Here is a 27,016-nt window from a genome sequence, read left to right as displayed (position 1 = left end):
GCACGGCGAAGTCACAAAGAAGTATATTGAAAATGTTGAGTTTGCTTCTACTCAACCTTCTGTTTCGTGGTTTGCACCAAGCATGTTTACGACGTATTTATTAACAGGCCATGGATCTCTGAGGGCCAAACTTTTCGACAGAGGTTTGGAGCCGGATCCTTTTTGCACCTGTGGTCAAATGGAGGACTGGATCCATGTTTTACTGTTTTGTCCGCAATATACAGACCATCGAGTATTGCTACTTAATCAGGTTCCAGGTCTAGCTGAGGACAACGTGAAAATACTAGTTGAGAACAAAACAAACTTTGAGACGTTCCAGACCTTTGCAGAATCGGTCTTTAAGAAAAGACTTCAACTGAGAACTGAAATCCAAAATTGAGTATAAATCTGACAGCTGAGCAGTTAATATAAATGTTGGTATCCCATTAAATATAAATAGGATGACTTGATGTCAGATATGTAAATTGAATTGTATTACTAGGATTTAGAGTCAAAATTTTATTATCTTTTGTACATATGTAAATATTTACTTCGTTTTTTTTTTTTTTTTTTTTTTTTTGCTGGTTTCCAGGTTTGGGCAACCTGGGGACGGGATTGCTGGCACCCACCGGTATTGCACTATCTCCGGTGGGTGTGGGATTTGTGCCCAAGGCACTAAAGGTAATAGTAGACCCAGGCTTGGCTGCTTGTGCCTGGCGGCAGGCAGCGGCTGCCTGGGTGTTGGCTGCTCCCTGGTGGCAGGGTGGACATACACAAGCGATAAAAAGCTTGCTGAGTTTCTGCACCACCACAGACGTGCAAGGTGGAGATGGGCTAAGGCCTAGGAGCCACCCTTGATACAGGTAAAACACACACACACACACACACACACACACACACACACACACACACACACACACACACACACACACACACACACACACACACACACACACACACGTGTTCATATATAATATAGTATATATATAGGTATAATGAGAATGATAATGCTAATGTATATAAAATTGTATATATATATATATTCTCTGTAAGTTCTTGTATATAAAATGTAAAGAATTGTGTGTACAAATAAATGGAAAAAATCGAAATGTCAGCCATAGAGAAATTGATAGTTGGATCAGACTTCCATCTGGTGTTGTGGAAGTGGACAGTTTGAATAAATTTAAAAAGCACTAGGGAAATTATTAGAGATAGACAGATGACAACTGTAGAATAGATGTGTGGAAATTCGCCTTTAGCTAGCGGCCGGTGGTTGATAGTTGGAAAAAACATCCATCTGTTGTAGTGGAGGTCAGCAACTTAAATAAGTTTAAGGCAGAACTAGACAAACATTTTGAGTGAATGGATGGGTGAAATGGGAAGGGGGTTTTATTTTAATTTTAATTTTTTTGGCTGATGCTATATAAGCTTGCTTTCTTGCATCATATGCCTCTACTAATGCTAATGATATATAGGGTATAGCTTCAAATGCTAAAACTACAGGTCATAAAACAAATCATGCTGAAAAATTCCAAACCCATTTTGCCAAACAACTATGAGTGTCATTCTGTATAGCATTATGATTTTTTAGATTTTGTAAAATTTAATTTTTAAATTCTTATGGCACTTTCTGCATTTAAAAATATATCTAGCATAAAGTGGAGAATAAAAAAGGTATAGTTATGTTTGACATAACTATACCTTTTCTATATCCAAATCCTAATCATACTTAATATGATTAGGATTTGGAGCATCCAGCTAAATTTACTACTAATAATCAGCAATTTTATGAATTCATAATAATGTCTTACACAGTTTGAAATTCAAGGCTGATTCCAATTTTCAGAAGTTTATTACTTTTAAATAAATATCATTCCTTGAACTTTTATTATCAAATCAACAAATTATAACAATATATTTTGCAAAAAAACAATTCATTATGACCTTGATAATATTAATACAAGGTAACCATTGCTACCTTGACAATAATATAAAAACTGTAACATACAAAAAAAACAACCCCATACTATTTACTTCAGTCTGTTTGCAATCTCCCCCATCACAGGAATTCAGAAGCATAGTCTCGATGTTTTCTTTCCTTAGATATCTTCTAGTTTTCTGGAAGTTTTGGTTTATTTTCTGAGCAGTGCTGCTAAGTAGATATAAGCAAATGGATGGGTGAAATGGGAAGTCTTTTTTTTTTTTTTTTTTTTGGCTGATGCTGTATAAAACTTGCTTTTTCTTGCATCATATGCCTCTGCTAAGGCTAATATCTAGGGCTTATGTGCTACAGGGTCTTTGAATGAATCCACTCAATCAACTATCATTCAACTACACAGTTATAACCTTTTAGTCATTTAGCTAAATGTTAAAATCCTAAGTATGATGGACACAGAACTGCATTCAGCTGTAATGAGAGAAACTGTTGAACATTTCATATGTACTCAGAAATGAGCCATAACAGATCTTGAACTTTTAAAGCATTAACTGTAACTCAATACCTGATATTTATATAAATATAAATAACATGTGCCAAAATGTTTTAACTAAGTAGAGTTAAATTTAAAATTTTCAGACATTATTAGTTTCCTGCGACCTTGCATAAAAAGTGCATCAGTCAAGTTAAAATTTTAGATCTTGCAAAAGTTAACTTTGGGTTGGTCTTACCTAAATAGCAATAAATATACCAAGATTATTTTTAATTAAAACTTTCCTACTGCATCAAAGAAATTTAAAAGGTATTTAAAAAATTTAACAGCATCTGAAACAAAGTTTCAATTTCCTGAGTAGCTTGTACTTAATGACAACATCCTTAAAAAATTTCTAAAAGTGGGAAGCTAAAACACTTTTCATTTCTAGAAAACTACTTTTTTTTTTTTTAATAGCACTTTTTTTTTTTTTTTATGAAGTTGGCTGAAATAGCCTGCAAGAAAAGTTTCTGAGAGACCCAGTTTAGCAATCTGTTACAATAAAGTCATTAATTGCATAACTATATTTTAGATATTATTATGCACATTCTCTCAAATAAGTCCGACTGTAATATAAATTAAATACATTTATTAAAGCATGTAAAAATATATATTATAATTTATTTCAGATGAGATTCTTTTAGTTTATAGTTTATTCAACTAAAAGTTGAATAAAGTTTTATTTTATTAAATTTTTAGCTGAATTCCCTGTTTTTCAAAACGAGAGGGGCAATTAAAGTCCAAATATAGAGCAAAATGCATAACCAACTAGAGATAATTTTCACCCACATGGCTGCATTACTGGCACTGAGATTCCCTGAAGATGTGTCGGGTCTGTAATGAAAGAAGAAAATAAATCTTTCTGAAGAAATGATTTACAGATAAGGCAAAGCAATATTAATGAAAAGTAGGTAATAGTGTTTGATAATTTTATTGAAAAGAAGATATCAACAGCATTAAAGTCTTGTACTGATTGAAGTATTGTACTATTTTCTTATCACTGAATATAAAAAATTTACTTTGAAAATTTACAATACTACAGATTTCACCACAACACAGCAAGGACTAATATCTTTATCATGCAAGGGATAAAATAGATACCTCATCTCAAGAAATGAAATTTTAATTTTTAATTTACAAATTAGAAAAATATATTATTTACATATTGCAGTATGCACATATTTCTAAACAAACCAATTGCAAACTGGTTTGTTTAGATTTAAATGCCTGGCTAAGAAAAAAACAAAAAAAAAAACTACACACTTTACCCATCCGCCAAACCATGCAAGAATTTGTTTAGTTCTTGAAATTTATTTAAACCACCCATTTCCACAACAGATGGAACCCTGTTTGTTGTGGAAATGTTGACACATCTATTCCTGCAGTTATCCTTCCTAAACTTGAATTTATGCCCCCTCATGTACACACGTGTAGTCTCAGCAAGAGGAAGAATGCCATTAACATTTAGCTTATTCAACCTTTGAAGGCCTTAAACAAATCAGAGATCTCCTTGGAGGTGCCTAGTCTCCAGATGCTGCAATTTGCAGAAGTGAAGCTTTTCTTGGTAAGAGCACCCTTTTGTTTCCTTCACCAATCTGGTTGCCCTTCTCTGCACCCATACCTGCATATCTACATCCTTTCCAAAGTAAGGCTTCCACACCTGTATATAGTACTCAAGATGTGGCTAACCATGCCTTGCACAAAGGGATAATCACCTCCTCATCCTTGCTACCAAAGTTTCTATATATCATTGACAACTGCCTTCCCCTATGAGCTGTCCTGGAAGCCTATCTGCACTGCTAAGAGAATTTCATATCTGACTGCATATGAAAGGTCTTTTTCATTTTCCACTACCCTGAGTGTAGTATCACACTGTGTTGTTAACAGGAGAGACTGCTACTACAGGGATGGGATACACTTAAATAGAAAGGGTGCAAGAATATTTGCTGATGCGGTCGAGGCAGTGTTAGATGGGTTGGAAAACTGTTAGATTGGGGGGGGGGATACAAGGACTAATAGACTAACAGTAGCCACTGGCAGAGGTGAAAGTGATTCTTGCACTGCTTCTATTGGAATGAGCAGCAGCCTGGAAAACAAGATGCAGGATATTTCAGAGACTGCTGGGAATCATTGGGGTACAAGTAAACACATGAGTTGTGTTAGGGTAGCTAAGAAAAAGAACAGGTGCATGTATACTTGCGTGTACACCAATGCTAGGAGTTTAGTAAATAAATTTGATGAATTTGAGGTATTGCTCAAAACATCAAAGGCAGATATTGTTGGGATTTCAGAGACGTGGTGTCACACAGATATAAGGAATGCAGAACTGGAATTTGGGGAGTACAATGTCTACAGAAAGGATAGACAGGATAGGAAGGGAGGAGGGGTTATGCTATTAGTTAAGAAATACATAAAATCCAAGGAAGTGAAGTCAGTCGACATCGCTGGACAGTGCAGTGTCCAGTCAGTTTGGTGTGACATAAGCATTGGGAGATCAAAATTGAGAGCAGGAGTGTTCTATAGGCCTAATGACTCTGATGAGTATAATAAGAAACTGTACAGGGAAATAGAGTGGGCCAGTAAATCAGAGAGTCTTATAATGGGGGATTTTAATTTTCCAGATATTGACTGGAATTTGAAGGCTGGTCACACACACTAGCAAGGCTTTTGTGGATTTATTGGATGATTGTTTTCTACATCAGCATGTTCGGGAGGCAACTAGAGGGAGCAATACTCTTGATTTGATTATCAGTAGTGATTCTTCATGCATTAAGAATCTGCAGATAAATGAACCACTAGGTGGCAGTGATCACAGTGTGCTGAAGTGGGATTTACTCAAAGAGGTAACTACCATTAGGGGTAAGGGGAAGGGTTATTGCTTTCGTAAAGGCGACTACGATGGACTGAGACAGTATTTAAATTCTATACAGTGGGACCAAATGATGATGTTACCAACAGCAAATACAAAATGGGACGCATTCAAAGAACTTCTCTTGGAAGCTACTAGGCTTTACATACCAACTAAGAAATATTGTTCAAGGTTTAGGCCTAAATGGATGTCAGATGAACTAATGAGATATATGGCAGAGAAGAAAAATACATGGGATACATACAAATTAACATGTAGTAGTAGTAGTAGTGGCATTTGATGCAAGAAAGCAAGTGTATGAGCTTATGCAGCATCAGCCAAAAAAAAAAAAAAAAAAATCACACCATTCCCTCCAAATGCCTGTCCAGTTCCTCCTTAAATTTATTCAACCTATCAACTTCCACAACAACAGATGGAAGTTTGTTCCAGCAATTAACCACCCGCTGGCTAAAGGCAAATTTCCGCACATCTAATCTACATCTGTCTTTTCTTCATTTGAATTTATGACCCCTTAGGTTCGTAATCTGAACAAGTGGAAGGATCCCATCAGAATTCAGCGTGCTGAACCCATTCAAGGCCTTATACACCTCAATCAGATCACCGTGCAGGTGCCTAGTCTCCAGCCACAGCAATTTGCAGAACTTAAGCCTCTCTTGGTAAGAGGATCCCTTCATTCCCCTCACCAATCTTGTCGCCCTTCTCTGTACACACTCAAGTAAATCTACATCCTTCCTAAAATGAGGCCTCCAGACCTGTATGCAGTACTCAAGGCGCGGCCTGACCATTGACTTATACAGAGGGATAATCACCTCTTTTCCCTGCTAGCAAAATTCCTATATATCATTGACAAAACCCCATGACGTGCCCTGGCAGCCTGTCTGCATTGCTCAGAAAACTTCTTATCTGACTGCATAATTACTCCCAGGTCTTTTTCATTTTCTACCACCTTAAGTGTAGTACCACACAGTTGGTACGTTTCTCTGGGGTTACTTCTACCCATATGCAGTACTTTGCATTGGTCAAGGTTAAACTTCAGTTGCCACTTCTTAGCCCATCTGCCCAAATTATCTAGATCTTGTTGCAGTAGCACACTGCCATTACTGTCATTAACAACCCTGCCAACCTTTGTGTCATCTGCAAACTTCGACATTAAGCCTGATATACCTTCATCAATATCATTGATAAATATACAAAACAACAGTGGACCTAACACCGAACCCTGTGGGACTCCACTAATAACATTAGTCCAAGAAGAGCAGCACCCATTGATTACCACCCTCTGTCTTCTCCCACTTAACCATCCTTTTATCCATTGTAGCAACTTACCCTTAATACCATTCTGCTCCAATTTGTACAAGTCTTCCATGTGCAACAGTGTCAAAAGCTTTCCTGAAATCCAAATATATGATATCAAAATTATTTTTTGCATCCAGTTCCTTTGTAACCACATCATAATATCCTATCAAATTTGTCAGACAAGACTTTCCCTTAACAAACCCATGCTGTGTCTGAATTATTGCTGCAGTCTTGTCTTGATGATCCTGCAATGCATCTTTAACCAGTGACTCCATTATTTTACCCGGAACAGAAGTTAAACTAACTGGTCTGTAATTACTCGTGTCACCCTTCGATCCCCCTTTGTGAATTGGGGATACATTTACACATCTCCAGTACGTGGGAACCTCCCCTGAGTCCAAGGACGCTCTCATAATTATGGCTAAGGGTTTGCTTAGTTGCTTTGCCGCCTCCTTTAATATAACTGGATAGATCCCATCCACCCCAGGTGCTTTTCTTATGTTTAACTTCAACAATTTCTCCTCCACTTTCAGTTATTACACTTTCAGTTATTGCTTTCAGTTATTACAAAATCATTAAGTATCCTGCTACAATTTGATAACCTTCTGCCATTTTCAAACCTTAATAATTCCTCATGTGTGAATGTAGATGCAAAATACTCATTCAGTTTGTTTGCTATCTGAGCAGGATCATCAACAGTCAAACCATCGATGTCAAGTGGACCCATCAGATTCATCCCCTTCCTTTTAGAGTTTATATAAGTAAAGAAATCCTTGCTGTTTTTCTTAGCATCTTTTGCCAAGGATTTCTCGTAATCTGCCTTCGCCTGCCTAACCTCATATGTCACCTGATTACAGACTAGCTTATATCTGCCATATGCTTCTGAGTCGCTTGATAATTTATATGCATCCCATGCATTTTTCTTCTCTATTACGAATCTCATTAGTTCATTAGATAACCATTTAGGCCTAAACCTTGAACAATATTTCTTAATAGGTATGAAACTTTTAGTAGCTTCCACGATTAATTCCTTGAATGCTTCCCACTTAGAATTTATTGTTGGTAACATCATCAGTTTATCCCACTGTACAGAATTTAAAAACTGTCGGAGACCACTGTACTCACCTTTACGGAAGCAAAAACCCTTTTCTTTACCCCTGATGGTAATTAAATCTTTAAGTAAATCCAACATCAGTACACTGTGATCACTGCCACCTAGTGGTTCCTTTATCTGCAAATTCTTAATACACGAATGATCACTGCTGATAACCAGATCAAGAGTATTACTTTCTCTTGTTGTCTCTCGAACATGCTGCTGCAGAAAACAATCATCCAATAAATCCACAAAAGTCTGACTAGTGTGTGAGTGACCAACCCACAAGTTCCAATCACAGAAGCCTATGATAGATACAAGTTGATCTGTAACCAAGTTACAAAGGAGGTTAGGCAGGCGAAGGTAGATTACGAGAAATCTTTGGCAAGGGATGCAAAGAAAAACAGCAAAGAGTTCTTTACTTATGTAAACTCTAGAAGGAAGGGGATGAATCAGATTGGTCCACTTGATATCGATGGGTCAACTGTTGATGCTCCTGTTCAGGTAGCTAACAAACTAAATGAATATTTTGCATTGACATTCACACATGAGGAGTTATTCAGTGAGGGGAATGCCAGAGGTGTATTCAACTCTGGCAGTAAGCTAGAGAATCTTGTAATAACTGAGAGTAAAGTGGAGGAGAAATTGTTGAAGATAAACATAAGAAAAGCACCTGGGGTGGATGGGATCTATCCAGTTATATTAAAGGAGACAGCAAAGGAAGTAAGCAAACCCTTAGCCATAATTATGAGAGCTTCCTTGGACTCTGGGGAGGTACCCATGGACTGGAGATGTGCAAATGTGACCCCAATTCACAAAGGAGGATTAAAATGCTGGTTAAATGCTTGGCGGCACTGGTTAAAGAAGTACTGCAGGATCATCTAGACAAGACTTCAGTTATAGCTCGGACACAGCATGGTTTTGTTAAGGGGAAGTCTTGCCTTACCAATTTGATTGGATACTATGATGCAGTCACAAAAGAACTGGATGCAGGGAATAACTTTGATATTATATACTTGGATCTTAGAAAGGCTTTTGATACTGTTGCACATGGAAGACTGCTGCACAAATTGGAGCAGTGTGGAATTTGAGGCAAATTGCTGCTATGAATAAAGGGGTGGTTGAGGGGGAGAAGACAGAGAGTGGTAATCAATGGACACTGCTCATTGTGGACTAATGTTATTAGTGGAGTCCCTCAGGGTTCCGTATTGGGTCCATTATTGTTTTCTGTATTTATAAATGATATTGATGATGGTATATCAAGCTTAATGTCCAAGTTTGCAGACGATACGAAGGTTGTCAGGGTTGTCAAGGACACTACGCTGCTGCAACAGGATCTGGAAAGGTTGTGCAGACGGGCTGTGAGAGGAGCTCATGGTGTATCGTCAATGATATATAGGAATTTTTCTAGCAGGGATAAGGAGGTGATTATTCCCTTGTATAAGGCAATGGTCAGCTCACAACTAGAGTACTGTATACAGGCCTGGAGGCTTCATTTCAAGAAGGATGTAGAGCTGCTGGAATGAATACAGAGAAGGGCAACAAGATTAGGGAATGGAACAAAGGGGTGCTCTTACGAAGAAAGGCTTAAGTTTTGCAAATTACAGTGTCTGGAGACTAGGCACCAGCGAGGTGATCTGATAGAGGTGTATAAAGCCTTGAATGGTTTGAGCATGCTCAATGCTGATGGGATTCTTCCTCTTGCTCAGAATAATCACCTGAGAGGGCATAAATTCAAATTGAGGAAAGACAGATGTAGGCTAGACGTGCGGAAATTTGCCTTTACCCAGCGGATGGTTGGTTGGTTGAACAGACTTCCATCCCTTGTCGTGGAAGTTGATAGCCTAAATAAGTTTAAGGCTCAGCTGGACAGGTATTTCGAACGAACAGAGGGGTGAAGTGGAAGTGGTTATTTTTATTTTTTTTTTTGGCTGATGCTGCATAAGCTTGCTTTCTTGCATCAAATGCTAATGCTAATCACACAGTTGAGCTTCTCTGGGATTACTGGTATCCAGTACTTTATATTTGTGAATGTTAGTTAAATTGCCATTTCCAGCCCATCAATCCAATTTTACTAGATTTTGTTGCAGTGGCTCAGCCTGATGACTGTCATTAACCACCCGGCCAACTTTTGTATCATCTGCGAACTTAGACATTGAGCCCGACATACCTTCATGAATATCATTAATAATGGAGTCAAGTGTTAAACAAGCATTACAGGATCATCTTGACAGGAATGCAGTTATACAAAAACCACAGCACGGATTTCTTGTCTGACCAATCTGTTTACCTACTATGACACAGTAACAAAGGAACTGGATGCAAAAAACATAATTCTGACATCATATACTCAGATTTCAGTAAAACTTTTGAGCCATATTAAAGACTGCTGTATAAAATGGAGCAATGTGGCATTAGGGTCAAGTTACTGTTATGGATGAAGGGATGACAGAAGTGATAGAAGACAGATGGTGGTCAAAAATGGGCACTGCTCTTTTTGGGATAATGTTATTAATGGAGTCTCTCAGGGTTCAATGCTGACCCCCTTGCTGTTTTCAATATTTATTAAGAATACTAATGGAGGCTTAAAAGTTTATGTATAAGTTTGTAGATGATACAAAGGTTGAAGTGGTACACCTTGATTCAATCAAGTAGCAATTGAAATTGAACATTGATAAATGGAAGGTAAATAATTCACATGGGCTAATTACAAAACAGCTTACCAAATGAGTTTTTACTACACTCAAGGTGGCAGAGATAATTGCACAGCTCAACATGAAGTTGCCTGAGCAGTGCAGAGGCTGTAGTACTACTTGTGGGGTTTTTCAATGAGATACAGGAATTTTGCCAGCAGGGACAAGGAGGTAATTATTCTACTGTATAAGGCAATGGTTAAGTCACATCTTGGATATTGCACAGAAGTCTGGAAACTTCATTTTAAGAAGGATGTGGATCTCTTGCAAGTGAGTGTAAAGAGCAACCACAGATTAGTCAAGTACACAAAAGGGTATTCTTATCATAAAAGACTTCAGTGGGAGAGCAGTGAAAAAGTCAGGAGTTTTTACACGCTGTTAATTCTTAATGATGCCCATTCTGATATACTAGGGGAGGCCAGTTAGTTGTTTATAATAATTGCCATGAATGACATGAAATTTGATATACAGTTGAAGCTCTATTTAACGACCCTCACCTCAGGGGAATGAGAAAAATGGTCGTTGTATTGATCATTCATGAAATCAGCAATAAAACAAGTAAAAGCTTGAACATTTAATGTAATTCTACTAATACAATATAGTATAATCTTAATTTAAAATATGTACTGCAGTATTAAACAAGAAAATTATGATTGTAAATTTCACTACACATGCTATATACTTATAAAGATCTAACAAAAGAATTATTCTATACTTTAAAATAATCTGCCAAAATACCGTTTCAATGGTAGAGCATGTTTTAAAAGAGAATTATGAAGATGTGTAATAGCAGTTATTTCACTTTTGCAGTTAGGCTGTGCTTGAAAAGAAAGAAAAAAAAAAAAAATCTATGTAAAAGTTCTAATCCTTCAGGAGCAAACTTCTTGTTCAACCACAGTAGGTTTCTCATCTTCAGCACTACAAATTTCAGAAGATTCATTATGTCTGCAATAAGTTCCTCTTCATTCATACATATCCTGAAACATTCAATGTCCACTTACAATTCTGTGTAACCTTTGAAGCTGAAGTTTCTCTATAAGTTTAGGCGATGGTGCACATGCTCAAATATTTCTTCCCTATCATCAGACTGTTCTTTGCAATTAACAGAAGAAGCAGCATGCAAAATTTCATGCATTGCATCATTCAAGGCAGTAAATCCAGCATGTTTGAAACAGTTGGCAATCACTTTTTCATCAACTTCACCCCATGCTGAAATGCATTGCCTGAAGGATATCGATTTCACATTGAATTCTGCTTTCAAGACACAGCACAATTTTGTTTAATAGTATTCTTCAGTAGTTTTCTTAAAACACAGGATCACACCTCGATCAAGTCGCTGAAGAATGATGTTATATTTGGTGGTAGGTACTTGACAGTGATTGCATGTAGGTCATTTACTTGACAATGAGATATGCAGTTGCCCACAACTAGTGTAATTTTTCTATTCTTCTCGCTCATCCTATGGTCTAAGCCTCTGTTCCATTTTTCGAGATTTGTGATGTCATCCATGCCTTTTTGTTTGCTTGATACATAGTCGGTAATGTCTTCAAACCTTTAAAGAATCGAGGCTTCTGGGCTTTCCCAATGATTAAAAGAGGAAACTTCCTTGTGCCAGACATGTCTAGGAGAATGGTAATCTGTTGCTTCACTTTTTTTTTTTTTTCACCACTACATTTCTTGCCTTTAAATGTGTTTTATCTAGTAGCAATTTAAAAACAGTCCAGTTTCATCAGCATTGAAGATTTTATTATGGTTATATGTCAGCAAAACATTTTTTAAACAATTTTCTTTCCATTCCTTTGTGGTGTCAAAGGCCATGGCTGCACTTTCGCCACACATGTTTTTGAAAGACAGGCTATGATGTGTCATAAAATTTCCAGAACCATTAAACTGAACTTTTAAATTCTTCAATATCCATTTGATGCGCAAATCATTCAGCCTTAGCTTTTAAAAGCTTATCATCTATGGGAACGTTTTTTGCACGCATCACCATTAGCCATTCCAAAAGTACCTTTTTAAGATCCAGACACTTTGCCTTTCGTGCTCGAATCCTGCAGCAGATGTCTCTTAACTTTCAATCTTTTCCAATCTTTCAGAATAGTGAACAGAGCACCCATAGGAATGCTGAACTGTTTGGTGATGTCAATCTTCGAATGCACACCATTATCAACAGTTTGCAAAATCCTAATTTTATCTGCAATTGGCAAAGCTATCTGCTTTCTTGGAGCAGATAGCTTTGCCAATAAACATATACTCTAATAATGAAATTAACTTCTAGTCAATGTTCATTTCATTACCACACTGCCAGAAAAGATATTTGGTTTGTTATTTTGTTATTTGGTTTTTAGGAGCATTAGCAACTAAGGCCATATTGCTGCGGGAATATGCGGTGGTCATTCCCTGACCTTTCCGCATCCTCCGCATTTGGTGGTGACAGGATCGAACCCCGGTCTAATCAAGAAGCGTGTGCTATGCACTGCCGCTCCTGCCCACCTGGCTACGGAGGCACCTGCCAGAAAAGAGCATGGGAAATCTAACAAATGATCTCTCAAGGTCAGGCAGCAAACTCATCAAATACTTCAATATATTCGAAGAATTCTCTCATTTTTAAATGCAACTATTGTAATAAAAAAAGTAAAAATTCAGATTAAGAGGTACAAATTTATGTTCATTATAGAGAAATCCTTTTAGTTTAATGTCATTATACTGAATGTAAAATAGCATTAGGTTGATGAGACATTGGCTGGGACCAACCACATAGGACATTATGTGTTGGGATGTTAGAAAGAGGGGTCACTATAAACAGCTTTGATTGTATAATGTCTAAAAATTGCATGTATTCTAAGGTTGGTTTACCTGTTTTTCTGAATGAAAACCATACAACTTTGCTCAAGACTGATTAAACTGGTTGGCATGAAAAAGTCCATAGAATTTCTCGATTGTCTAATTTTTACCCAGATTTGAATATCTTGATTTGAACCCAACCTGTTTTCAATACTAGGGAAGGATGCTTGTAATGCAGATATCAATTATAATGTAAATTACATTGTAAATGGGGGGTGGGGAACTGCTACTTTCAGATGTATTATTTCATTAAATACAAGTTTTTGAAAAATTTGTAGCATCTTTCACTATACTTATTTGACTGGAAAAAAATGCCAACAATAAACATTCATATTCAGCTGCAATAGCAGGAGACCCCCCCCCCCCTCAACTCGCTGAAAAAGTTAGATATCACAATTATGAATACATTTTAATTCTAAAATATATTCACAATTCCTATCCATATTTACCCATAAATTTGGGCTACATTGTAGTGTACAAGCCATCATTTTAATTGTATCTCATATTGTGGGTGCCTTCACAATGAGATAGCTGGTATTGCACTACCTCAAATAAATAACGCTTCTCTAGTAGGGAAGACTAGTGTTATTTATTTTCAGTGGATACAACCACCCAGACGATCATTTCGAAGCTATTAGGCTTCAGGGTATCCCAGCAGAACATCGCCCAAAGCATGACACCGCCACCACTGGCTTGTTTTCGTCCCACGGTGCATCCAGGCGCCATCACTTCCCCAGATAAATGACGCACACATACCTGGTCGTCCACATGCTGCAACAGGAAACGTGATTCATCGAACCAGACAACCTTCTTCCAATCACTCAAGGTCCAGTTTCAATGCTTGTGTGCCCATTGTAGGTGCTGTCGCCAACAACCATGGTTAGCATGGGCACTCGAAGTGGCCTGTGGCTATGCAGCTCCATTTTCAGCAGGGTTCGATGTACTGTGTTGTGACACCTTACTCCTGTCACCAGCATTCTAATTACTGGCGAGTTGCATCACAGTTGCCCTTCTGTTGCCACATACCATCCGGGAGAGCCTTTGTTCACCTCGAGCATCGATGAGCCATGCCATTCAACACCTTGCTGGCGCTTCGTGGGTTTTCCCTCCTCAGACTGCTTTCAGTAGATACTAACCACTGCTGACTGTGAGCACCCCGCCAGATATGCTCTGACCCAGTCATCTGGCCATTACAATTTGGACTTTGTAAAACTTGCTTAAGTCCGCTGCCTTTCCTTTATGAAGAATAAGAGTAACACTGATTAACGGAGTGCTGTAGTTAACCTACAGTTGCTTCAATTTGCATAACAACTCGCTGGTCATAATGTTTTGACTCATTGGTAGCAGTAACACCAGAGTATAGGTAGCAATAATACCAGAATAATGTACCAAATGCGTGGTACTACGCACAGGGTAGTGGAAAATGAAATAGTCCTGGGGGTAATTGTGGAGTCAGATATGAAATTCTCTGAGCAGTGCAGACAGGTTGCCAGGACAGCTCATGGCATTTTGTCAGTGATATACAGGAATTTTGCTAGCAACAATAAGGAAGTGATTATCCCATTGTACAAGGCAATGGTCAGAGGCCTCATTTTAGAAAGGATGTAGAGCTGCAGGAGTGGGTACAGAGAAGACAACAGATTGGTGAGGGGGAACAAAGGGAGGGGCACTCTTATCAAGAAAAGCTTCAGATCTGCAAATTGCAGTGTTTGGAGGAGGCTGGTCATCTGTGAGGGCTGGTCTGATTGAGGTGTTCGGGGCTTTGAGTGTATTGGGTGGACTTGGTGCTGATGGGATTCTTCCTCTTGCTCAGACTAAGTTCATGAGGGAGCATAAATTTAGGATAGGATGGATAGGTAAAATGAGAAGGTTTTTTTTTTTTTTTTTTGCTGATGCTGTATAAGTTTACTTTCTTACATCATTTGCCACTACTAATACTATTAAAATTGAAAGCCATAAAAATGTTGAAAAATAAATAAGCACTTATTTAATTTTTTTTTTAAATTTCCTTGAATGCAGTGCACAGTTTCAACTCAATGTCATAAAAGTTCTTACCATTCTGTGCAAAATAAATATTGTGACTTCAAAGTGAGGTCACAATAATTATTTTATAATGTAACAAGTTTGTTAGGTCTTGTGATTATCTGTTGCTATTCTAGAGCATGATTAGTAACCTATTTATAAATGACCTTTTCGTACGATGTTCAACAACAATTAAATCTGTAACATATACTTGGCACAAGTGGACAACAATCTTTCTTGCCCCAGGGCCCGTTTGTTCTTATTTTGCTCTTGCTTTTGTGGTAGTCACATATGTTGTACCATCAAACTTTTATGACTAGAACAGTTACCAATCACTTTCCTTTATGCTTCATGGAAAAATACCTGAGTTTTTTTTTCCATGTAGTATAAAGGAAAAATACCTGAGCTTTTGTCATATTGTGGCAGAATTAATTTTACTCACACAAAGGTTGCTTGATTTTTATTTCCATTACAAGATTCAGCAGATATCATCTTCTCAAATTCGTAATGGAAATCTGTTTTTTTTATTCTATAACTGTGCATGGCAGATCATTTAGGGGAGGTAGATGACGTCTGGGGGAGTGCGAGTCGCGTAGGGGCCCATAACCGGAAACGTCACCGTAAGTCGGTACACGGTGCTGTACCGACTTATGGTAGATATACGAACTGTGAGCTGACAGATATGCACCTAGTGTATGGATTAGCATACATGCACCTAATGTATGGGCCCACACGGTGTGCGCCCCCATGCGGCACAACATCGCCTGGCAATAAATGTGTGGGCAGGTATGGCCGGTGACTGCTTAGTCGGCCCATACCTGTTACCATCCCGCATGAACTCTGCTAAATATCGGATCTTTCTTGAACAAGTTCTACCAGGTTACTTGACGATGTTCCAGCAAGCGTGAGACGCAACATTTGGTTTCAACATGACGGGGCACCTGCCCATTATGGAAGGTGTGTTCATGACCATTTAAACAGGCGTTTTGGGCATCGATGGATTGGCCGTGGTGGACACGTTGCCTGGCCCCCACGCTCACCTGATTTATCAAGCCTTGATTTCTTTCTGTGGGGGGGGGGATGCCCTCAAATCTATCGTGTATGAATCGCCTGTGGAGACGGAAATGGATCTCGTGGCGAAACTCATCTGCGCTGCTGCTACTGTCCAAGAAACTCCAGATGTGTTCGACCGTGCCCGCCAATCCATGCTGCGTCGGTGTCACGCATGCATCGCGTCTCATGGTGGAACCTTCGAGCATCTGTTGTAACATCATGAAATGCATCCATCTTGTACTCTATTGTTAATATTATGTCAAATAAATGTTTGCCACTAATTACTGTCTTGTGTCATTTCTGCTCCTTGTGCCTCTGCTACTACTTTCCCGTGACGTTTCCGGTTATGGGTTCCTGTGCGGTTCGCGTTCCTTTGGATGTTGCTTACTTCCCCTAAATGTTTGTACCAATATTTTTGAGACACCCTGTATAGTAATTGCATGATTTACATGAAACGGGCTAACAGAAATTTTTGGCACCTCACATTCAGTTTACGCACTCATAGCTCAATATTAATTTTGTTCAACTTCAACAACTACACAAATATGAGCTTTTGAAAATAAAGTGATTGAGAATAAAATACTTTCATATTTGTCTATTTAACATTTCGTGAACATATACAGTTCACAAAATATACAATATACAGTAAACTCTGGCACCATCGGGGATTGAGAAGTACCAGATTAAAAAATTTTGCAGATTTTAGAGAGATAAACTTAGTGGTTGAGCAGTTTTAGAGGAATTGGTTTAAATGAATATGAAATGGAAGCATTTCCATCTTTAAACATTTATGACTATCTTGCTTACTACTTTCATCTGTTTTTGTGAGCTGGAAAATTAAACTGCATGTATTTTATAAGGTCTTAATTTTCACAGCAAAACAAACTTGCCTTTGTAATGAGTTGCCATAGTTTTGCACTACTTTCGAAAGAAATTTAGCTGTATTACAAATTTGAAAATGCTGATTTCATATACCACATGATAGCTCCCATTGAACAACTTCTTTACAATTGTTTTGTCTGCATGTTGCCACTATAGACCCCTTGCTATCTGTTCAGGGACCATTTACAAAGATCTGGTTTTAATCTAGGAGTGTGATGGAGGATGCTTGGCAAGGGGAGACCCTCATGCAAGCCCCTTTTTTAAAAAAAAAAAAATTAAGATTATAAAAATTTAAGACTATTTTAATCAGGGATGACTCTTATCTGAAATGAAATTCATCTCAAGCAAGCCTCTTGCTAACAAATTGGTAGTGCACTCCAGAATTATTCATAAAAGACTGTCATTCTTTTATGTATTTTAATTTTTTTATTCAAATATTATTTTATAATTTAATGTAGTCTAATTAAATAATTTAATTAAAAATTAATAAAAAGTGAGGGTGTATTTCTGATATTTTTCCATAGCTTCCTTCCAAACACTAGTTGTACTACTAATTTAAAAATTGTCAAAGAGATCATCATTCTTCTCTTTCTTGGTGATTCTCTTCTAGTTTTGACTCTCTCTCTCTCTCTCTCTCTCTCTCTCTCTCTCTCTCTCTCTCTCTCTCTCTCTCTCTCTCTCTCAGGGTAACTTGGGGATTTTTTTTTTTTTTTTTATTGCTGGTGCAGCATAAGCTTCGGCTTCCTTGGACCATATGGCTTGTAATAATAATAAATAATAATAATAATAAAAATCATCAGTGAGTGGGCAGGTACCCTGGTAATGCAATATGCCATCACAGTTGCAAAGTTATTTCCACAATATGAGAGATGCCAAATGGTGTATAAATAATAATGCATTAGAAGATGAAATGCACAAGGCATAATTTCTTATGGGTTTTGGTAATTAACTATATAATATCGGTGTAGATAATCTTAACAATATAATATCTACACTGATATAATATAGTAAATTACCAAAATCCATAAGAAATTATGGCTTGTGCATTTCATCTTCTAATACATTATTCACAATTGCATAAATGGGCATATGAAGATATCAGTTTATGTAAATGGCGAAAAGAAGATTCCAAAAATAAAAAATCTTCATATGCCTATTTAACTAGGCACCTTAAAGGAAAACTAGGCATTTTAGAGGAGACTTGACTGAGGTATTAAGGCTCTGAGAGGCAAAAGTAAAATGAAAGAGGACAAAATTTTCATGGTTATAAACGATTCTAGAACTGGGGGCCATAAATTCAAGTTATGGGGGAAGATGTTTAAAGTGGATTTCAGGAAGTTTTATTTTAGCCAGGGGGGGGGGGTTATAAATTACTGGAATAAATTACTTATAGGAAGTTGTTTATTTCCTTTCTTTTATTATTATTATTTTACATTTTTTTTTTGGCTGGTGCAGCATAATAAATTTGATGAATTTGAGGTATTGCTCAAAACATCAAAGGCAGATATTGTTGGGATATCAGAGACGTGGTGTCACACAGATATAAGTAATGCGGAACTGGAATTTGGGGAATACAATGTATATAGAAAGGATAGACAGGACAGGAGGGGAGGAGGGGTTATGCTATTAATTAAGAAACACATAAAGTCAAAGGAAGTGAAGCCAGTTGACATCGATGGACAGGGCAGTGTCGAGTCAGTTTGGTGTGACATAAGCATAGGGAAATCAAAATTGAGAGTAGGAGTGTGCTATAGGCCTAATGACTCTGATGAGTATAATAATATATTGTACAGGGAAATAGAGTGGGCCAGTAAATCAGAGAGTCTTATAATGGGGGATTTTAATTTCCCAGATATTGACTGGAATTTGTGGGTTGGTCACTCGCACACTAGCAAGGCTTTTGTGGATTTATTGGATGATTGTTTTCTACATCAGCATGTTCGTGAGGCAACAAGAGGGAGCAATACTCTTGATCTGATTATCAGTAGTGATTCTTCATGCATTACGAACCTGCAGATAAATGAACCACTAGGTGGCAGTGATCACAGTGTGTTGAAGTGGGATTTACTCAAGGAGGTAACTACCATCAGAGGTAAAGGGAAGGGTTTTTGTTTTTGTAAAGGCGACTATGATGGTCTGAGACAGTATTTAAATTCTATACAGTGGGACCAACTGATGATGTTACCAACAGCAAACTCAAAATGGGAAGCATTCAAGGAACTAATCTTGGTGGCTACCAGGCTTTACATACCAACTAAGAAATATTGTTCAAGGTTTAGGCCTAAATGGTTGTCAGATGGACTAATGAGACATGTGGCAGAGAAGAAAAATGCATGGGATACATACAAATTAATGGGTGACATGGAAGCGTATGATAGATATAAGTTGGTCTGTAACCAAGTCACAAAGGAGATTAGGCAGGCAAAGGCAGACTACGAAAAATCCTTGGCAAAGGATGCAAAGAAAAACAGAAAGGAGTTCTTTACATACTTGAACTCGAGAAGGAAAGGGATGAATCAGATTGGTCCACTGGATATTGATGGTTCAACAGTTGAGGATCCTGCTCAGGTGGCTAACAATCTAAACGAGTATTTTGCATCTACATTCACGCATGAGGAGTTATTCAGGAAGGAGAATGATGTAGGTAAAGTAAACATTGGCAGTGAGCTGGATGATTTTGTAATAACTGAGAGGAAAGTGGAGGAGAGATAGTTGAGGATAAACATAAAAAAGGCAACTGGGGTGGATGGGATCTATCCAGTTATATTAAAGGAGGCAGCAAAGGAAGTATGCAAACCCCTAGCCATAATTATGAGAGCTTCTTTGGACTCAGGGGAGGTACCCATAGACTGGAGATGTGCAAATGTAACCCCAATTCACAAAGGAGGATCAAAGGCTGACACAAGTAATTATAGACCTGTTAGTTTAACTTCTGTTCCAGGTAAATTAATGGAGGCACTGGTTAAAGAAGCACTGCAGGATCATCTAGACAAGAATTCAGTTATAGCTCAGACGCAGCATGGTTTTGTTAAGGGCAGGTCTTGCCTGACCAATTTGATTGGATACTATGATGTAGTCACAAAAGAACTGGATGCAGGGAATAACTTTGATATTATATATTTGGATCTTAGAAAGGCTTTTGATACTGTTGCACATGGAAGACTGCTGCACAAATTGGAGCAGTGTGGCATTGGAGGCAAATTGCTGCTATGGATAAGGGGATGGTTGAGTGGCAGAAGACAGAGAGTGGTAATCAATGGACACTGCTCAACGTGGACTAATGTTATTAGTGGAGTTCCTCAAGGTTCAGTGTTGGGTCCATTGTTGTTTTCGGTGTTTATGAATGATATTGATGATGGGATATCAAGTTTAATGTCTAAGTTTGCAGATGATACAAAGGTTGGCAGGGTCGTTAAGGACACTACTGACGCTATGCTGCTGCAACAGGATCTGGAAAGGTTGAACAGATGGGCTGAGAGGTGGCAAATGAAGTTTAACATTGACAAATGTAAAGTACTACATATGGGTAACAGTAACCCCAGAGCAATGTATCAACTCTGCGGTACTACACTGACAGTGGTGGAGAATGAAAAGGACCTGGGGGTAATTGTGCAGGCAGATATGAAGTTCTCTGAGCAGTGCAGACGAGCTGCAAGAGTAGCTCATGGTGTCTCGTCAATAATATGCAGGAATTTTTCTAGCAGGGATAAGGAGGTGATTATTCCCTTGTATAAGGCAATGGTTAGGCCACATCTTGAGTACTGTATACAGGTCTGGAGGCCTCATTTCAAGAAGGATGTAGAGCTGCTGGAACTGGTACAGAGAAGGGCAACAAGATTAGTAAATGGAACAAAGGGTTGCTCTTACGAAGAAAGGCTTAAGTTTTGCAAATTACAGAGTCTGGAGACTAGGCACCGGCGAGGTGATCTGATAGAGGTGTATAAGGCTTTGAATGTTTTGAGCATGCTCAATGCCAATGGGATTCTTCATCTTTCTCAGAATAATCACCTCAGAGGGCATAAATTCAAATTGAGGAAGGACGGATGTCGGATAGATGTGCGGAAATTTGCCTTTGGCCAGCGGGTGGTTGGTTGGTGGAACCGACTTCCATCACTTGTTGTTGAAGTTGATAGCCTAAACAAATTTAAAGCTCAACTGGACAGGTATTTCGAACGAACGGAGGGGTGAAATTTGAGAGGGTTTTTTTTTTTTTTTTGGCTGATGCTGAATAAGCTTGCTTTCTTGCATCATATGCCTCTACTAATGCTAATGCTAATGCTAATAAGCCTTAGGCTTCCGTGCATTATATGGCCATTACTAATACCAATACTATTTACATTACAAATGAAACTTAACTATTGAAGAGTTAATTTAAGAGATACTTACTGATACCAGTTTGTAAGTGTCATCATAACATACAGAGTTGCCAAAGCAAACATTATATGAAAAAATGACCAATTATATGCCACTTGATCATCTTCATTGTCCCAAACCTTGCTATTTTCTAAATCTCCAGGCTTGCAACTATCTATATGTATTAAAAAACATTTTTTTCTCAATTTTATCATACTTGCCTATTTAAACAAAATAATCAAGAGAAGTCTTCAGTTTAAATCTGAGATGACCTATAGCAACTTCAGAAATATAAAAATAATCATGTCTGTTTCTTTCTTTCATGAAATTATTACATCTTACCAGAAGGCCCAAATATTAATATAGGCTGAAAGATGAAAGGAGGCTAAGCTTTTGATGCATAGGGAAAAACCCATCTTTGTACAAAAATACACATACCCTTTGCAGTGCAAGAAAGTACTAATTAAGTTGCTTGTTAAATCTGACTAAATGTCAACCACCCAGGAATGCAGTTTATTTGAGTGGCCAACAACATGCTGACCAAATGTAAATTCCCTAAATCCACTCTATTAGCTTTTTCTGATAGTTCATGTCCCCTGGTTTTTGTGTCCCATTTCAGTGTAAAAATTCTAGTTGTTTATTATGAGGAGGTAGTCAAAATAGATAGTTTATTTTATTAATATTTTTAAAAATATAGGAATAAACTCCCATCTATCCTTACTTGTAGAGGTTGAGTGTTTATCTAAATTTAAGGAGAGAATGGGCAAATACTTAAAAGAAATGGATAAATGAAGTGAGGGAAGATGACATATGACAGTGATTTTATGGGTGATGTTAGATAAGCCTGCTTCCTCACACCACTTTGTGATAAGGTATGTTTGTGTCAAACAGCAGCTGGGATTTCTGCCAACTTCACGTGTGTTTTGCTGTATCGAGAACAGTACACTGTCAAGCCAGAGACTTGAAAGTGTGTGGGGCCGTGTCTGTGCAGTGTGATATGTTGTGCTCATTGTTTGACCGGCTTATTGGCTGCCAGGCCCCTAGTGGGGCCTGACGTTGCCCATACGCTGCCACGTGGAGGCCAGCTGGGTGTATCCAGTATCACAACAAATTGCTCTGGCAGGTCCTGCCACCTAGTTTCCTGGGATTTCAGTGGCTACGATCTAAAAAAAAAAAAAATCTACGCATTTGACATTAGGTGCTTAATGGGATTGCTGTTTGGAAATCGCTGGTTGGGGTTGAACGCTAAAGAGATGTGTTAAAGGCCTAATAGGTCGGGCAAAATTTTGATGTTATTAAATTTAGACGTGAGGCTATACGCTAGATAAAAGCTAATAGTGTTTGTTGTCTTAGAGATTTAGATGAAACCGGTGGAATTTAGATGTTGATTAGAATTTGGCGGCATCGTTAAGGGTGTACCTTGGTCGATTTAGTGAAGACTGGGGAGAAAAACAGATAGAAGAATAGGGATGATAGAGTATCCCTTTGTGATATGAGGAATTTGTATTTGTACAATACAAATACATCAGGTTACTATCAAACTGAATCGGTCAGCTTGAGTGTGCTTCACCAGAGAAGCAGTAATCAGGGGATTCTGGAACAACCACTAATATTTCTTCAATTTAGAGATCATCACCATACAAATTTTGAATGTTTTTCGACAGTTGCATTATTCTCTTTATAAAATTCATAAAACATTATATGCAAAATATATTTTTCTGAGATGTCTTTTATGTCTGAAAAAAAATCAGCCACTGTTAATTCGTTAAAACCTGCATGCTGAATGACGATTAATCTAAGCAAATTAGCATATGAAGTGCACAAATAAAGCAATCTGGCAATACAAAAATGTCACTGCTCAAGGGACGATCTGATATTTTTAAAGAAGTTAGTAGTTGATGACCACCAATTCTGTATCTGTTTGGATAGTTAATGACAAGCAGGTTTCTGATTAATGCAAAAAAATAATTACTATTAATGATATCAGAGTTTTCCGAAAGATGATGTCAAATTACACCACATTATCATTGTTTTCTCTGATTTCTTTTCACTGCATAAACTGGAGATATGCAAACATCTCTCCTATTCACCAGGATTGCTGAAAGGGTGAAGAGAGCAACCACAAACTAAGTGTGCCATGGAAGAATATGGCCTCCTTAGTTTACAGTATGGGTCAGGATCACATGGACAGGAAGGCGCCTCTGTAGCCAGGTGGGAAGGAGCAGCAGTGTGTAGCACACGCTTCTTGATTACACCGGGTTTCGAGCCCGTCACCACCAAATACGAAGGATGCGGAAAGGTCAGGGATTGACCACCGCATATTCTCGGAGCAATATGGCCTTAGTTGCTAATGCTCCTAAAAACCAAACAACAATGCAACAATGCAATACATGGACAGGAATGTAATTCCTGAAAATTACAGCATGCTTTGTTAAGAGGAGATATCTGACCAATCTGATTAACTATGATGAGGTTGTTACAAAAGTACTGGATGCAAAAGTGTGATTTTGACCTCATTTACATAAATTTTAATAAAGCTTCTGATAGAGTTTTACATGAATAATAATTGTAAATTGGAGCAATGCAGTATTAGAAGGAAGGTACTATTATGGATTAAGAGGTGTGTGTGTGTGTGTGTGTGTGTGTGTGTGTGTGTGTGTGTGTGTGTGTGTGTGTGTGTGTGTGTGTGTGTGTGTGTGTGTGTGTGTGAGAGAGAGAGAGAGAGAGAGAGAGAGAGAGAGAGAGAGAGAGCATTTAAAGTTTAATATCTAAGTTTTCTTATGGTACACAAATATATACAGAGTGGTTAACGAGAGAAATTGGAATAAGTTACTTCAACAAAAAAAATTGGTAAATTATTTAGATAGATGAGAAATGGCATGAAATGCAGTTTAGCACACAAAAAGATAAGTTTTGGATCTGGGTGGCAGTAAGCTTTAAAAGATTTACCACATGAGCAGCACCAAACTGTACAGCTACTCCAAAATGCTTTTCATTGGTAATGAAAAGAACTTGGGAGTAGCTATAAAATCTGATATGAAGTGACATGAACAATATAGGATAGCTCAATAGTGTTCTGTGAATGACTTATAGAAGCACTGCAGTAGATACAAAGAGGTTGTTATTTCATTATATGCAATGGCACTAGATTATATAGATAATGGATTATAAAACAATGGTATTGCATCTTGAATACTTCATAAAGGCTTGGAGTCTCCATTTTTGAAAAGATGAGAGCTGCTGGAGAGAGCAGAGAGAAGTACGAGTAGTTTTTAACAAGGGAAAAAGGGGAAGCTCATCAAGGAGGGGGTATGAGATCTGTAAATCTGCTTGGAAACCAACAATCTGCAAGGTAGCTTCACTGTGGTATTCAAGGCATTTAGTTTACTACAGCTGAGTAAACTAAATTTTGAACAAGGATATCTTTATAAAGTAATGCATAATTCAGCCTTACAAATATCATAAGTACTACTGGGTGCAGCTAGAAAATTTAAGCCAGCTTTGGTTGTGAATATTAAAATCACCAAATAAAATTACTTTGCTGTTAGCAAAGCATGGAAAAAGTAGAGTTTGAAGAATGATAGAGGAAACAGATGGTTTTGACAGAATGGGGTAAAAAAATTTTAAACTAGATAACATCAAAAAGAGGTGATTTCAGATTAGGACAATGAAAACTGGAAGTGGATATTCCACACTAAAATCTTGCCATTAACTAAACCTTGGTTTTCCAATAAGTGATAGCATTCAAGAAGTAGTATCTTTAAAGCAAAACAAATCACAGACTGAATAATAATGACAAATGAGATTAATGGTCTTTTGTAAAATTACCTGTTTTTGTAAATTAATTGTTCTATTTTCCCGGAAGTTTCGGGAGGCTGTAAAAATGTAAACCCCTGGCTTTTTGGCCGTGAAGGGCATTTAAAGATTATCTCTCTCTCTCTCTCTCTCTCTCTCTCTCTCTCTCTCTCTCTCTCTCTCTCTCTCTCTCTCTAATCTGTTTGCAGATAAGTCTGTTCAATTAATTTCACTATTTTTTCCCCCCCACTTTATTTCACTTTGCTTGTTGGGGGGCTTGAAGTGGTGGTGGTGGCGGTGGTTGTTGTTGTTGTTGTTATTTGGTTTTTAGATTTGTTATTGTTATTTGTTTTTTTTTTAGGAGCATTAGCAACTAAGGCCGTATTGCTCCGGAGATATGCGGTGATCATTCCCTGACCTTTCCGCATCCTCCGTATTTGGTGGTCATGGGCTCGAACCCCGGTATAATCAAGGAGCATGTGCTACGCACTGCTGCTCCTGCCCACCTGGCTAAGGAGGCGTCTGAAGTGGTGGAACCCATGTTTAGTCTCCAGAGCTAAGTTCCAGTCAACCCTTCCCCACCTCTTCCATTCATGCAGTATGACTGATGACTTCTGAGGTTATGATGGACATCATGGCGAGATTCAATCTTCCTTACATTTCAAGGGTACAGCTCTAAAACGGTGTTTGCAGGACGGCCGCTAGTTAGTACATCGAACCAAACCTATTGGTAACTCTTTAGGAGGCGTGTATGCAGGGGGCATTGTCGAGGCCATGTTATGTCAAGGATCTGGGTATATTCTTACCAAGTATACGCCATATCCAAAAATTTCATTACTTCATACAGCATGTCCCCCCCCCCCACATTTTCTACTATTGAATACACCATGAATTGTATTCTAATAGAGTAAGCTTATCTGCAAAAATATCTAAACCTCTCAAACAATTCCTGGTTCATTTCACAAATACACGTCGTCTCAATTCTAATCTCAACAACGTCCGTTTCCACTTGCATCTTAGTTATCGGTAGATTCAACTACTGCTCATCTCAGTTGCCCAAATTATTCTCTGTATGATTCCTTTTATATGCAAAGGTGGTACTTGTACTTATGTCCGTTCAGATATTCCCTGTCAGAGACTTCGTAATTTAGAATCTCCTCTTTTCGAGCTTCTCTGGCTTAGAATCTCTCTGCCTCATTGTGTCAAATTCATCTGTTGTCTACCGTTCTCCCAACTTCACTAATCACTTCGAGCTCTTTGACTTCCTCTCTTTGCAACTTGACTTTCTCTAGTCCAATTTTACTAACAGAGAGGTAATTTTCCTTGGTGATTTTAATGTTCACAACTCCAGCTGGCTTCTGTTTTCTAGTCACACCAATCCAGTTGGTCGAGATGCTGAGGCTTTTGCAATTATTAATGACCTTGCACAGATTGTTCATTTACCTACAAGGATACCGGATAATCCCAACCATACAGCCAACTTGCTTGATCTTTTTCTCACAAACAACACTTCAAAGTGAGTGGTCATTTAGGCATCTCAGATCATAACTTGGTGATTGTCTCTTCTTCAATGGAGCCTTTATCTCATGGCTATTCCCAACCTCATATTGTTTGGCATTACAAAAATGCAAAATGGAATGACCTGCAAGATTTCTTCTCTTCTTTTCCT

At 38.0% G+C, this 27,016-nt stretch overlaps 1 protein-coding gene across 1 annotated transcript in view; it reads right to left on the bottom strand.

Moving 5' to 3' along the window:
* Positions 1-3,142: 3,142 nt before the first annotated feature.
* The window catches only part of LOC150077643 (putative serine incorporator), a 190,232-nt gene continuing 166,358 nt past the window's right edge, over positions 3,143-27,016 (bottom strand). Inside the window, exons 11-12 of the mRNA XM_090384811.1 lie at positions 21,586-21,753; positions 3,143-3,281 (exon numbers count right to left, since the gene is read on the bottom strand). Of these exons, the coding sequence (XP_090240937.1) occupies positions 3,143-3,281; positions 21,586-21,753 (307 nt within the window). The remainder of the gene's footprint in view (positions 3,282-21,585; positions 21,754-27,016) is intronic.

Source organism: Mastigoproctus giganteus, chromosome 11 (assembly GCF_048544385.1).
Source record: "Mastigoproctus giganteus isolate SK-2022 chromosome 11, ASM4854438v1, whole genome shotgun sequence".
Lineage (NCBI taxonomy): Eukaryota > Metazoa > Arthropoda > Arachnida > Uropygi > Thelyphonidae > Mastigoproctus > Mastigoproctus giganteus.
The sequence above is the reverse complement of the archived record's forward strand: the minus strand, read 5'-3'. Positions and strand labels throughout refer to the sequence as shown.